This window comes from Apteryx rowi, unplaced genomic scaffold (assembly GCF_003343035.1).
Source record: "Apteryx rowi isolate R43461 unplaced genomic scaffold, aptRow1 scaffold_13, whole genome shotgun sequence".
NCBI lineage: Eukaryota > Metazoa > Chordata > Aves > Apterygiformes > Apterygidae > Apteryx > Apteryx rowi.
This window is the reverse complement of record NW_020447530.1, coordinates 6,005,793-6,020,528: the sequence shown is the minus strand read 5'-3', so window position 1 is coordinate 6,020,528 and position 14,736 is coordinate 6,005,793. Positions and strand designations below refer to the sequence as shown.

The window sequence follows — 14,736 nt, the reverse complement described above, 5'->3', positions numbered from 1 at the left end:
TTCCCGGGCGCGGTGTCCCCGGTGCGGGGCTCTGCCCCGGGGCCGCCCGTGCCGCTGGCTGACCTTGGCCCAGGCGCGGGGGTCCGGTGCGAAACCGACTCTGATAACGCTAACTAGATGCCTAAATAATTCCCCCCCTTCTGCTGGGGAAACTCTTAAGTGTCCCGGGGGGGGGGGGCGAGTCCTGGTCACATCTGACCCCGGGCTCTAGGTGGTGGCCGGGGCTGCGGGCGGCCTCGGGGCTGCTGGAGGCGCTGCCGCTTCCCCGGGTGCTGCCGTGCTTCGTCAGGGCCGGGCCGGCACGGTGATGGGCAGCCGGAGCGAAAGGCTTCGCTTCTCCCCTTTGTTTTTAAAGCGAACCCTTAAATACAAGTCGGGAGAACAATGGAGCGAATCTGTACCCGAGAAGCAGGTGCAGGATGTAGTTGAGTCTTGAGACATCTCTCATCCCATTCCCTCACCCGAAGGTGAGATCAGCCTCGCCTGAAAGTGCCTGGCAAGGCTTATTTAGTCTGACCTTAAACCTTCACCCACAGAGACCTGCAGACTTCCAGGGCATCTTTTGTGCAGTCTGCTGCCGATGTTAGATGTCCAAGTGCTCCTTGCCGGTGGGAGTTGGAACGCTGTTAGTCCCTTCCTTCTCAGTGGATTTGGAGAACAGCGTTCCCTTGCTCTTGGTATTAGAYGACTGTTACACCCATTGGTCTCTTTCTTAAACGCCCCCTCCTCCCCAGCCTTTTAATCTCTCTAATTCTGCGGACCTCTGACTCCTGTAGTCCCAGGGACCTGGCACGGGTCAGAAGCCACAAAGAACTGTGCAGCTCTTACTTGCAAATCTGAGTAGGGATTTGCACTGGTGGTCTGAGCAGCTGCTGAACAAAGCGAGCTGGAGCTTAATGGTTGGGGGGAGCATGCCTGAAACATGCTGTGTGTGTGTSTCTCTTCTCAAAGAACTACTGCTGGAACAGAAATGCTCCAAGTGGGGCTTATGTTATGCATTAGAGGTGCTCACGAGAACTGGTAGGAAGCTAGCCTGTTGGAATATTAAATCTCATTTGTTTGCTTGTTTGCAAAGCTAGGGAAAGATGTACCCCTCCGAGTGATGTACAATTGGGTCTGCACAGTTCAGCTCATTCAACGCGTGCTGTATTAGTAGCTGGTGTGGAGTCGTGTCATTGTTGGAATTGCATTGTAAACTGTTGGAGATAGATCTCAACCACTTAGAGCTGTTTATCTGAAGTATGCGCTGCAAGAGCGGCAGCTCTACAATTCACTTGATTGGACTGGGCAAGGACATAATGTAAGATGAAATGAAGGCATTTTTCTCAGCTTGTGCGTGGAAGTAGGAGTTGGAGCTCTGCGGTGTCGGATCATGCATTGTCTGCTGGCTTTTGTATTCAGCACAAGTAACAAAGCCTGGGTAGCTTACATTAGCACGCTGGTACCATAGCATTTGATTGCTGGCAGTTGCTTGACTTGTATGTTTTGGCTAAATCTTTGCATTGAAAGATTTGCAATGTTTTTGTCCATTTCCCTTATCAATCACAGATGAATTGCAGAGCTGAGCGCATCTCAGACTGTTCAGCCAGTCAAAGCTGGCATAAGCAAGCTTGCACTCGGAGGTGTGAAAAGCCATGTTCTGCAAAGGCCGGACAGTGGTTTGTCTGAAGCCGACCTGTTAACCTCCTGTGCTCTCGGCTGTGTGATGCATGCAGCCACTTCAGCTTCCGAGTACAAGTGTCCCCTCTGTGTGGGAGAGGGATTGTTGCAACAAGAGTATTAATTCAAGTGAGTTAAAAGCCTGATGCTCTTCCTTTGTTGTTCCAACAACTTGGAGATATATATGGCCAGAACTCGCCTAAGGCAGAAAATAGCAGTAAATGGCTTTTATTGGGAGTTCTCATTAACTGAAATTGGCTGGGCAAAACCCTTAAAAGCCAGCTTGGGGAATAGCTGCGTACAGCTGGGGTGGAGAGGCAAGTTTCATTTTGTGTTTCAAGCATGCGTTCACTGACTGCTGGTCCACTGGAGGGTCTGTTCCCTCCTTGTCCCCTTCAAAACTGCTCTGTTGGAAAAAATAACAGGATAGAATTCCTTCTGAACTGGCTCTTATTAGACTTGACAGCTGACTTCAAACAGGTCTTTAAAATTCATGGAGAAAACATTGATTTGATAGTTACTGCTAGTGCTAATTGTATGGGGAAGGGAAGCAGCCTGGTTCAGAATTGATCCAAGCAAGTCAGCAGGACTGTTTCACATGGTGACCAATTTATATTTATTGTCCCTCAGCTTGGTGACTTGCCCACAGCAGTAGATGGCTCTTATTCTGAGGGGCATCATCCAGAGATGTCTTTTGCATGACCCATTGGTTGCCTAGCAGACCCTTGTGCTTTTTTCCAGTACCTGGTATTAAAAGAACCCCCCCCCCCCCCAAAGATAAGCCTTCCTGGCTGTCTGCAGTTGTGCTGCCTTTGCAGAGAGGGGAGCTGTATCTATTGGGACTTGCTGTTGTTTAGTACAGGCAAAGTAGCTGGAGTTGTCTCTAGCACCCTGGCCTGGCCAGTGATTGATAGCTCTCCTCCAAGCCTTTCCCTTGGAGAATGCCGGGGAGACCTGGGGACAAGAAGCTCCTGCAGCACGGAACCCTGGGTTGTTCCACTGCTTCAAGCTAGTAATAAAGTTAAGCCTACAACAGGASTTGCTTGGTTAGAGCTGCGTGCTCCAACTTGTCATCATTTGGCTAAGAGTGGATGGGCTATAAATCCTTCGGACAGGAGGACAGGTGCACAGCCCAGTGCAGTGAACTGCTTTGCAGCCAGCTACCAGTGGCTAAAACCTGGATCACTTTAGCATTAAGTAGGAATGCTACAGCAAGGTGTTAAACTCGACTTTAGATGATAGTGAGGACACCCCTGTTCATACACYGTTTAATCCAGTCTCTCTTTAAAACTAAGTAGGTCTTAAGCCCTTGCTAATCTTCTTTGAAACATGAACTTGTGCCACTTATCCTGCAGCAGGGTCTATGCCACTCTCCAGATACCAGTGAATGCAGAGGTCTAGGTTAGCTTAGATCTGGTTGTTGTGGGTTTTTTTGAGCGAATCATTCTCTCCAGTGTTATTTTTGCCCTTTACAAATGTGGAACTGTGGCCTAGAGCACTCTTCAGACTGGGAAAAGCTGTGCGATACTACTCTAAGGTACTCCGGGAACTGTTTGTATTGGGCTAGTACTGCGTATTGCCTATGTTATCTACTAGCCAGAAGGGAGAAAGTCCTGCTCTGGAAAGGCAAGAGAGGAAGGCTCTTAATATTTATTTTGTTACATTCTAATTAATGGCTTGGTAAGAGCCTGCCTTTTAGGGAGCAACTTTCCCTCTTATTCATTTGCACTCTTGGTCCTAGTAGAGATGGAGTAAACTTATTGGGGGAAGAGAACTAAAGATTTGACTTTTCAGTATTTCTCTTAGCTACCTCTTGAATGTCTTCTAAGGCTTCTAGATCTAGGTTCTCAAATAGCATTCCTCTTGCTGTCATAAAGGTACAGCATTTGTAGGCTGTAGGTGTCTTTCAAGCCCAGCTGGAGTTCTCTTTGGGTTTAATGACTTGTACTAGAACTTCTTGCATCATCTGAAAACTCCTGACTTTTAGAGTCACTGTATTTTGATGCAAACTTAACCAAACAGTTCCCTGCATATGAGAGCCTTTCTCTCGATGACTTGCAATGTCTGAATGTTCTTAGCTGGCCCTTGCTAAAGGGGTGGGTGAGGTGAACATAATTTGTATTCATACAGCAAGGCAGATGCATGTCATCAGGCACTAGTAATTTAACTTACACAATATAATCTTAGTACTTTTTAATTACAAAAGTGCATAAGGGATTAGCCTGGAAGAATTGCTGAATATTGTCAGTTTAACTATTGTTTTTGGCAGTGAGGGTAGAGGAGATAAATGGGTGGCCACCCATCCTCCAAAGAAAAGATGCTTAAAGGGGTGGGGAGACATCTGTGCTGTTGCTGGTGAACAGCTTCTTGGTGGTTTTTATTTGAAGCCTGAGCACCTGATGTCTGTGTGTGGCCTGCAGTATGTGGAGGTGAATTACTCCAACAGCCCTAAGTGCTAAGGGACAGGGCTGCAGGGAGAATGGAAAAAATGACTCAGTGTGCGCCCTGAAGGCTCAACCAGATAATGAGGTCATTAGAGTCAATACTGCAGGCTCCTGTGTGTCTCCAGGCTGCCAATGCTGAGGTTGTCTTCTACATACCTTATCCGTAGGGTTGTTTGTAGCACAGACTTTCAAGAGCCTTCAGCTAGAAGAACTTGTCTCCTGTGTGAAGTAGGAGGCATGTCTTATGATGGAAACAGTCAAATGGCTGTGTGGCCAGCTGTATTACTGTAAGCCTTCTAATGTCTTGTGTTTAGCTGATCGGGCATGTACAATAATGCTTTTCTAAAGAGGAAACATGTATAGGAGCAGTAGGACACAGGTAGGGTCTTTGTTAGACCCATGGGCACTAGCGCAAATGTAATACTCAAATTGCTCCCCCTACAACAGAGGTTACCTCCTGCACACCATCCCATGCACTCATGGGACAGCGTGGAGGGAATTTTATACCCTTGGGTAGCAAAGCAGTGGTAGGCAGCTTGCTACCGCACTGCATGTGTACAAATGCAAGTAATACTTACATGGATGCTGTCTGAGTGTGGAAACAAGGAGCCTGGCAAGCTGAGGAAAGATGACTGATCTTGGTGCATGTGAGCAAGACTGCAAAGGTGATATTTGTCTTTCCTGGAGTTTGAGGGGTGGTTCTGAAAATCCCAGCTGTTCTCCTTATTCATATGTTATCCTCCTGCAGCTTGAAGGTAAGAGCAGTTCTCCCATGAAACTGGGATTGCAATGGCCAAAGCAAGTGAAGCTATTGACAATCTGAAGCTTTTAATGTAGGGCACAGCTGTGGCCATTAGCAAACTACCTCCTAAAACAAGGAGAAAGACCTTAATGAGCAGCCCTCCATCGTGAGGCAGATCTATGTGCATGAGACTCATGACTGACTGTCCTGTGTGTAATGAGTAAACAAGAGATCTTGAAGTGGGGCCTTGCGTGTGGCAGCCCACTGCTGTTGTGGGATGGCATAACACTCTCGGGGGCTGAAAGCCACCTGCCTGGAGGAAGGTGGCTGGGAGCAGGCTGCTGTCACTGCACGGTGCTCCACCTGGCCTGCAGCCTGACCTGCGTCGCAAGAGAYAGCGAAGGCTGCCAAGAGCTGGCTGTCAGCTGGCCGAATCACTGCTGGGCTACTGGTTCAGCACTCCTGGAAACTCTTGAAGCAGCACAAGAATTAAATACATAACTTTCTGGAAATGCCTCCGTGGTGCAGTGCAGCATAAACATTGTACTAATGCAGCAGTGCTACTTCCAGTACTGTCTGGGCTACGGCCTTTCTCAGTAGGGCCAAGGAGCCCATGCAGGGCATGACGCTAATGCAGCTACAGAGCCTCTAGTGCCCAGCTGTTTTGGCTCTCTGTGGTTCTGTGTTGTGCCCTACAGGGCCCCCCTTCCCCTACACACTTTATTTCTTGTGCAAGTAGTTCAGTTCCATTCTATGTCTATGCACGGAACAGACAGGATTTGCCATAATGGGCCAGAGACTTCAGTCTGACTGATCAGCTGTCCCACTCCCTGACAAACCGCGTGCACTAGAGTCTGCGCCATGGCAAAGAACAGACTGGCTGATCCTTATTACGTGCTTGCAGGTTTGCATGCTGGGTAGAGCGCTGTACTCCACTTCTTGCGGGGAGAGCTTGGCAAGGTCTGTTTTGGACTTCAGCATTACAATTTGTCTTTGAGGCTGGCATGAAACTTCAAATGGTTAGGAAGAATAAAATGAGAGGTAGCTGGAGTATAGGGATCCATTCCTAAGGATGGGTAGGAGGAATCTACACAGAACTGACTGTAGACCAGCATGTTTACAACTTATCCAGGTAAAGCACACTAAGCTAATAGATTACTCATACCCATAATCATCTTGGTTCCTTTTTTCCCTTTCTAGGTCTTGTGTTCTGGACTTTCTGCCCTGCAAACTTTGCATATCTCTCCTCAGCTATGAGTAAATTAATAGGATTTCAAGTCTGCGTGGTTGCCTGCAGCATCCTGCTCTTATCCTCCAGTCCACCATGCCTGGCATCTCAGCAACTGGAGGAGGGGGACATGACAAAGCTTCAGCCAGGCCCATGGGCAGGGAATGGGGTAGAAGATGAAAGGACAAGTTTGTCAAACTTGAAAAGTATCCTGGACCCCTCTGAGCAAACAGTCTCTGAAGAGCCATCTGGAGTGTCAGCAAAGTCATCTGAGATGCCCTTAAGTGAAGCCTTCACTGCTGAAAGAGAAATACAGCCTGTAAGCCCAAGTCATGTCTTTCCAAGCGGTCAGAGCCTGGGTGTTTACACCCCTGCTGTGGCAGTGACTGCTGCAGAAGAAAAGGAACTTGGTTCTGTGAAGTCAGAAAAGGAGCTGAATGAAAATGGTGAGCTCAAGGCCATGCTAACCACAGCTGTGACCACACTGAACCCTTCCATTGAGGAGGAATCTGTCGGTGGCCCTCTTAGCAAGACCACTGCAGAGGATAGTGCTGAAGTAGAGCATAGCTTTGCTAGCCTCCTAGCAACTGTCACAGAAAGCAGATCTGCTACAGCAGAGAAGGCAGAGAGTAGCTTGGGTGGCTCAACTGCACCCCAATTCCCCAGTGAGCAGATGCCCACTCTGCACCCCAGCACTCCCAGTCTGGAAATGACAAGTGACTACCCTGTCATCCCCACTCCACGGCCTCAAAGTGTGGGCTCTGAAGCTGGAACACAAAGAGCAAATATGGGGAGCCCTTTGCAGATCCTGACTGCACCAGGATATGTTGCTGCAAAACCCCCTCTAGCATCTACTGAGGCTTCGCTCCCTCTGGAAGCAGGAATGGATGGTAGGCAAGGAGAGCTGCCTGTCACAGCTAGCACTGTCACCATCCACCCAACTGTGTCTGTGCCACCTGACTGGGATGACACAAAACTAGGAAATATAAGTCAAGGGGGAAACATGCAGCGTGAGGAGACGAGAGAAGACCAAGTGGCACCAGAACTGTCTCAGACCCTGCAGGGAGATGTGAGGGAGGAAGAGGATGTGACAAGAGTGCTGCCATCCCCAGTATCTGCTCCACCAACTCCTGGGATTGCCAAGGAGAGCAACTGTACAGCTCCGGTGTCGGTGCAGGGGGAGGAAATGCCAGTAGCTTCCACAGGCCACAATGATGTTTCTCTCACGGTGAACTTGACAGGAATAGACACATCTGATTTAAACTCCCTGGAAAATACAGACACGGTCACAGCAGAGGAGACGAAAAGCATTGCTCTGTCATTGCCAGAGGCTGCTGTGGTGACAGATACAAGATCTGATGTCCTTCCTACTCTGGGAAGCTCACTGGAAGGTAAAAACTTGCCTGTTAACAAGGTTTTTTCCCCTCCAAATGCAGATTTAGGGGAGGTGCTTCTGGGAATCTGTTCCCACTTTCGGGGGGATGAAGTGGACAAAGGGGGTCTTGATACCTGCAACAGAGGTAGGACCTCCCCTAGGCTAGGAAAGGCTATAAAGTTTTCTTTTTGTTGAGGTAATAGCTCAAACAGGTCACTTAATTCACATTAAACCACTGCCCAGTGTTGGGCATTTCTATATGCATGATGTTCCTATGTATAGGCAGGCACACTCCTGTAAGCAGGTTCCTGTCTTAGAAACTATGTGAACACGCTTGCCTCTTCCATTTCTCATCTAACTGTGAAAGAAAATGGTTTTTAGTAGCAAATAGCAATGCTAAGACTAGAAAGGCAGTGGCAGCAGAGTCTGGGGATGAAGGATGTACTGAAATCCCATCAGCGGAGACTTGATCCTATTAAAAACTTGATTAACTTCAATAAATTCTGTGTGCCATGTACTACCAAAGCAGGGACTTCAGTTTTGGTGCTTATACAACAGTTAAGAAGGATAGCTTAGGCATTTTGTCTTGACCAGGCAGATGCGGATCTGCTTTGAATAGCCCTCTTYCTCCACTGGCTAGGAAGGGAGCCTAGCTCTGATCAACTGACTACTTGATTTCAAGTGCTTATAATACAGCCCCAGGTGTCATCTTGGTRCAGTGAGTGCAAAAACCCAAAGGTGGAGATTTTATTCCAGCTTAAACTGCAGTGTTACAAAAGGAGGGACAAATCTTCCTTTCTGTGGGCTGGATTAATTAGTATCTGGGATCACCTGGCCTTCAACTGCTGGCTTCAGACACTTGCAGTCAGTGCAGAAGATGTAAAGATAAAGGATAGCTGGAAATGCTGGTTAAATCCAGGAATAGGTAAGCTGTACCAGTAGCCTGCGAGTGAGACTTAAATATTGATCTACTYTGACCATCCTTGTAGAGTCACGGAAAAAGATCTGTCTGGAGCCCTGTGCTGTCTTCTCTGTAGTAACAGAAGTTCCTGATGTTTGCTCACCCCAGAGCAAAACTGTGACCAGGCTCTGACCCTGTTCCTGCAAGTGTGTGTACCAGTAGACCAAAACCTTACTCTTAGCCTGTAGCAGGCTGATAGCGTTCCCCTATACTGTGCTTACCTGCATAGGTGGCACCTTTAGCCCACTGACTATTTCCCACTTGGTGAAAAGTCTTTCTGGATAAGTGTTGGATGATAACATGYTCCTAGGCTGACTAGGAGCACTAGGTGGTGTTAGGACTTCATTGTACTAATTGCTGGATGTCTTTAATCACTACTTCAGGATGCAGTGGGGGGAAAGGACAGTGCGTGTGGTTTTTTCCTTCCCTGCATCCAAAAGATTCCTCTTCTGTAAAACAAAAGAAGGAACTAATTGCATGCTGGTGCTGAAATTTGACTAATTTATAGATTAATTTATAACCACTTGACTTGTCAGCAGGTTCCCCCTCTGCTGTTCCCAGATGTTGGTGAAATAACAGCTAGCAATAAGACTTGTGCAGTGAAAACATCCTTCTATGAAACTTCTCGCTTAGCTCTGAGAGCTGATCACTAAAAGCCTGATTCTGGCAGCCTTGCTTGCTCTGAATGGTACTTCATGGAGCAGGTCTGCAATGCTGTGATCCCATGGTATTGCTCACCAGTGGGACCACTTGTCCCCAAGKAGCAACTAGTAATGAAAGCAGCAGAATAGGTCCTCATTCCTGTTGTGTGTTCTGTCACTTTTTTATGYTGTACTCTTCTGACAGCACTTGRCTAGATCAAATACTTGTACTATGGCTCTGGAAATGCTAATGTATGGCATAATCATTCATTCAAACATTTGTTCTGCTACTGCCTGATCATAAACTACTGGCTGTACTGTGAGTTGGTGCTGACACATGTTCTTGCTGTAGGTGTTACTCAGGAGATGACAACAGCTCCCCAGGAGGCTGATGCTACTCTATCAGTTGTGACGTTGGCACCTGTTGCTACCCAGGAAACTGGAGTTGAAAGCCTTCCTTGGGAGGAAAGTAGGAAGGATACTCAGATGCCAGTTGTTCCTAGTGCCACCCAGATGTTGACAGCAACTGACACCTCTTCCACAGCAAAAACTCCAGATGTTGAAGGTAGGGTTCTGCTTCAAGCTCTCTGCGGACTTATTTGTCATAAAGATGTGATGGTTCTGGCTGTAGCTCTGCTGCAACTGCTTTCTGTCCACACTGCTGGATTTGCCATGTTGAAATATGCCAGCAGAGCATAACTTTTGCCCCAAAAGGGCATTGGGGAGATCTCCAAAAAGTCTCATCTTTAACAGGTTAGGTTTTAGCTGCAGACATTAACTGAGTTGTTATTTCTCAAGTGAGAGCTCTGACTTCTGCAGCCAAAGGCAGTAGTCGTAGACTGCTGGTGCTTGGTCCAAAGGAGCAAAAAGTTTCACTGGGATAGGATGTGGGACCACTAAGTATAGATTCTTGCAAGAATCTATCAAGCCCTTGAGCTTGGAGGCCTGCATAGATATCCACTTCACTTGAGCAGTGGTGAATTCTTGGTGCTCTTGCTCCTTCRGTCACTTTCAGTGAGGATGTAGCTCTCATAGAAACACTTGGAGCAGTCATGCCCATTCAGCAACAGCTTACTGACTTGATGTCACCTTGGCAGGTACATGTAGGAGACTGTCCTCTTAACAGGAGTATAGCAAGAGCTCCCTTAGCACAAGGCTAGTTTTGAGTGTAAGTGTATTTCTATAGCAGGTACCACTGCAATGGAACTGCTGCTGGGGAGTTTTCCTAGTCATTCACACACTGCAGATCATCAAAGGAAAGACTTCCATTTGCATCAGATCTCTTAGAGTAAGGTTGCTCTGTAGGGGAGAGAAGGCTTTTCAAATAGTTTCCACTAATTAATTTGCTTCTGGGATTTAATTATAAATTCAGCTAACTTTTTATTTCCGCAGTAAACAATCTTTCACTTGGTTCAGAACTTGATCAGTGTCTCAGTGCTCTGATCTTGCTGTGGGGTAGTGACTAGCAGCCCTCAAAGCAATGGAAGTCAAAAGTTGGCTGTGTTCTCATTAAGGGGGACCTCCTGTGCTGGCCGTCCTGGAAGGAAAGCTTTTATTACAGCAGTCACACCTCTTAAAAGATGCAGGAGCTCAATAACATCTTTCATTCAAAGTTAAGCTTTCATTAAGGAGTTCCATTTTAAATGGTGGTTTTAATATTGCTGTGCCAAACTGCTGCTGCTTCCTATCTTCCATAGATTTCACAGATGTGGTCCCAGTCACCAGTGAGAAGGCTGTTCCACCTCCTGATGGTTTATCTGCTACCCAGTCTGGACAGACAGAGGAGCCACCCAGCAGAACTGCAGTGCTGGTAACTCCAGCATCGATGGCCTCTTCTGTCAGGAGGACAGCTCTTCCATCTGTGAGGAAGATCAGTACGGCTGTAACCTAYGGACTAGACCGGCTGGAGTCAGAAGGTACCAGTTATCCCAAGGCTAAAAGGCAGGCAGTTTGATGTGGAGTGGTGCACTTGCCTTGGCAGTGTGAACTTACCAAATGGTCTGTCTTTGGCACATGTTTGCATGTGTTATTGTGGTTAATAAAGATGCTGGATGATCTGTCCCCTTCCAGGGGATATAGGGAACTAGCAGTGAAAAGTGTCCTGGAGGATGCTTAAATTCAAGTGGGTGTCATGGGAGGGACAGGCTTTTCCTGGAACAGTGAGCTGCAGCAGTGCTGTCACTGCAGTGGAGTCTGACTTTGTGCACCTGGAACTGCTGGTGTGTAGATCCATTGTGGAGCCTCTGTACCAGCTGGACAAACACAGGAACACATTCAGAGATCTGGAAAGCCCCTGTCACCCTACTGCTGAACTCCTCACCCCAAACAATGCAAGGGAATGTTCAGCATGAGATGGCTGCCTCTGTGTGCAGCTGGCTCCCCACCTTGCCAGAAGAAGCACTGTCCTACAGTCACTCCCCATGTGACAATGCTGGGAGAGGCAAAGGAGGCATCCCCTTTGGGATCCTCTTCCAACTCAGTGCTGCCCGTTGAGCCACTCTCCRGTGCCAGCTCCTCAGTCTCACCTGGTTACCCACAGCCTGGGTTCCCTTTTTCTGTTAAACTGCTTTTGCCCACTGCCAGTCTTAGTCTCTGTTCCCAGACTGTTAGTCTCCAGATAGCACAGATAGTTAATACTCAGTGATGCTGCTTCTGCCTGGGCAAACCTCCATCAGAAGAGTGAAGGGTGAAGTAGATGCTCTTCTGGAGTTGGTCTGCAGCTCTTATTCAATAGCTCTTCAGCTCACTCATAACTCTCCTGCAGAGCATTGCTTCACTCCTGTCTCTTGTTTTCTTACTTAAGCATTTCCATGCTTGCCTGTCCAGCCATGATTTTGTACTCTAGTGGTTGGGCTGCCACCACTTGTCAGGGATTAATCTTTCTGCCTGTTTTGCACCTCTTCCTTTATCTTGACCTTCTCTTGCCTTCATATTTTACTGCAAAGGTTGGCAGCCCTCCAGGGGTGGCATGCCAGATGGTATTTTTCCTTTTGATTAGAGGTGGGGTGCCACAGACAACAGCTAATCAGCATCTTTTCTCTGCAAGAAGCAATAACTCTTAACTCCTGTGAAGTTTAGAGGTCAGCAAAAGCTGGAAACTGTCACTGCTGCGTGAGATGGTGTAGCTCCTGCCTGTTGTCAGGCCTGCTGCACACTTAAACCTGCCATAAGCTCTCTGGGCCGTGAGCTCCAGCACACACCTTGTCCTGACAAATCTTGCCCGCATCCAGCAGTGCAAGGATGCGGTGTTGATGGTGGGGAGTGGTGAAGTGGGGGGGCTGGGCGCAAGGGTGTGTGTGGCGGGGAATGATTTCTTGTGTTGGCAAAAAGGTCCCTGCTTAGCAAGGGTATGATACAGGAGGCTGAGCTGCTTCTGAGCCCTCTGGGATCTCCTTTAGAGGCCTGGTTTTCTGCACCGGAAGATAAGAGGGATTTTTATTTCAACTGAGCATTGGTCTCTCTCCCTAGTTAATGAGGCTTTCTGCATAGGGATTTAAAAGACATGTCCTTCTGCTCTGACATAAGATCACTATAACTTTTTTTTTTGGGGGGGGGGGGGGTTCCTACATAATTCTCTTATGTAACCACAGGCCTGTCTCTTCTGGTCCTGAACATGCCCTGAGCTCCTTAAAGGGCAGATACAGGCTRTATCTAGTAGCAGGTTGCCTTAATGATGATTCCTAGGTGGAAGGCTGTGGGTCTCTTGGCTCTGGTATATGTCTCTGCAGGTGCCTGTCATCCAAGGGATGTGGTGTGYTACGTGGCTTTTGGCAACTGGCTCTTGTTTTTGGCAACAGCTCTTGTGGTCCAAATATCTTCTTGGACTTTCTAGTATGGGGAGCCAGAATCTTTCCAAGTGTGAGGAATCGCCAGTGCCACCAGTCCACATCTTATAAAACAGGGCAAATACCACTTGGACAAGCTTTCTGCCTGGGGATGTTACTGCCCCAATTAAGCACAAAAGAAGCTTTTGAGCAGCAACTCTGCTTTCTAGTATCTTTCTCCGCCTAATGGCAGTTGAGGATACCTCACCCCCACAGTGGAATGACCCTTGAAAGTCAAGTTGCCATTTTCTCCCCAAAGTTATAGGGACCTAGTGCTTGATTTCTCTGCCAAAATGTCTAGATACTGCCAGAGACAAGATGCTTGGGAGAGCTTTCCTATGAAGAAACTCATTACAGAGGCTATACTGAGCTCCAGTCCAGGGTGCCCAAGCTCTTGGGGAATACCAGCTCAGACAACATGGTGTTGTGGGCAGACTGGAGTCTCTAATCTTTCCTCTCTGCAGGAAGGCTGTGCCTTGCTGACCAGTGAGGGAAATGCAGGGAACTGGGTGACATCAGCTGGTCTCCACTGCTTTGCTTGGGGCTTGCTGACTTGCCTCACTGAGGGCCTGGCTCATCATTAAATATAAACTCCTGCTGTTCAGCTAGCTCTGTTTCTTGGGGACCATCTGTGCCAGACTGCCTGCAGTTAATTGCATCAGTATATTCACCTGCCTTGCTTGGATATGAAACTGTTCTTAAAAAAAAAAATCAAATTGCACAGACAAACATGAGATGCTTTGAATCTCTCTAGACAAGCTTATCCTCATCTCTAGTGGACTCTGGAGAGATTAGCTAGGTAACCTGAATATCTTCCTACATTGGCTCTGCGGTGAGTCTGGTTCTACTTGCCCTTCCTAGCCAGAGAAATCCTATAAAGGGATTATAGGATATGGGGACAGGACACAGCAGAGGACTAGGCTCACTTGTCTGGGACAAGTGTATTTTGTTGTTCATGTCCAGAWTTTAGGTGTCTCTTTAGCAAATTTGTTTAACACTATGGCTTTCTCTGTAGAGCTTTTGGGGGTCCAAACGTATGCAATAATCTAGTTCAGTTTGCCTACTCAGCACCATCATGTGAGTCTCTTAATGTGTTCTTTAGAAGGGCTCTATTMAAAGTAATCATGTTCCTCTTAGAGTAGGGGTTCCTTTGCTGTAACGTCAGCTATGGCAGATATGGTCAGAGATGRCTGTGCTCCTTGGACATGGCTGAATTTGGCAGATATAACTTCCTGAAGTGACATGTAGCCTGCTGCATCCCCTCTTCTGCAAGATCCCAGTGGTGTCCTTGGTTGAAACCTAGTAGAGTAGAAGAGCTGCTGTCTCCCCTCAGCCACTGCTCAAGCAACTTCTATCATGGTTTCTTTCATACAGGGTGCAATCCAGGGGCACACTGAGGATAAGTAGAAGGTAGATTAGTGCATGTCCTGTGGGGACCTTGGAAGGTCACATTAAGTGCTAATCTGAAAGCATCTGTTAGTGCAGAACTAGCCTGCTGCTGGTAGTGATGCTTAGCCCCAAAAGCCGCAGCTTGGGTCAAAAACCAATTCAACGTGAACAGCTTGCAACACTACTGCCTGTGGCTGTTGGTGAGATTGGGTCTGTATCTGTCACTGCATACTCAGGATTTGGCTCTTGGCATGAGACCACCCTGCCTGGACAGCAAAAACCCAGTTTAAACAGCTGGAGGTTGGAAGTGATGATTATGGAGTGAGGTACGTAGGGTAGAGAACAGGAAGATATCTCTGCATTGTTCAATGAATGCGAAGACTTACTGCTTTCATATGCAGGCCAGATGCCAGTGCTGGGTTACCTTCCCAGGCTGCCTGGATGCAGCAGTAACAGCAGCTTGTTGGTGTATC

The 14,736-nt window shown here is 47.6% G+C and overlaps 1 protein-coding gene across 1 annotated transcript in view; it reads left to right on the top strand.

Annotated features, from left to right (window-relative positions):
- Window positions 1-6,095: 6,095 nt before the first annotated feature.
- ARMH4 (armadillo-like helical domain containing 4) overlaps window positions 6,096-14,736 on the top strand; it is a 73,244-nt gene continuing 64,603 nt past the window's right edge. Inside the window, exons 1-3 of the mRNA XM_026056227.1 lie at window positions 6,096-7,464; window positions 9,403-9,615; window positions 10,748-10,972. Of these exons, the coding sequence (XP_025912012.1) occupies window positions 6,099-7,464; window positions 9,403-9,615; window positions 10,748-10,972 (1,804 nt within the window). The 5' untranslated portion in view covers window positions 6,096-6,098. The remainder of the gene's footprint in view (window positions 7,465-9,402; window positions 9,616-10,747; window positions 10,973-14,736) is intronic.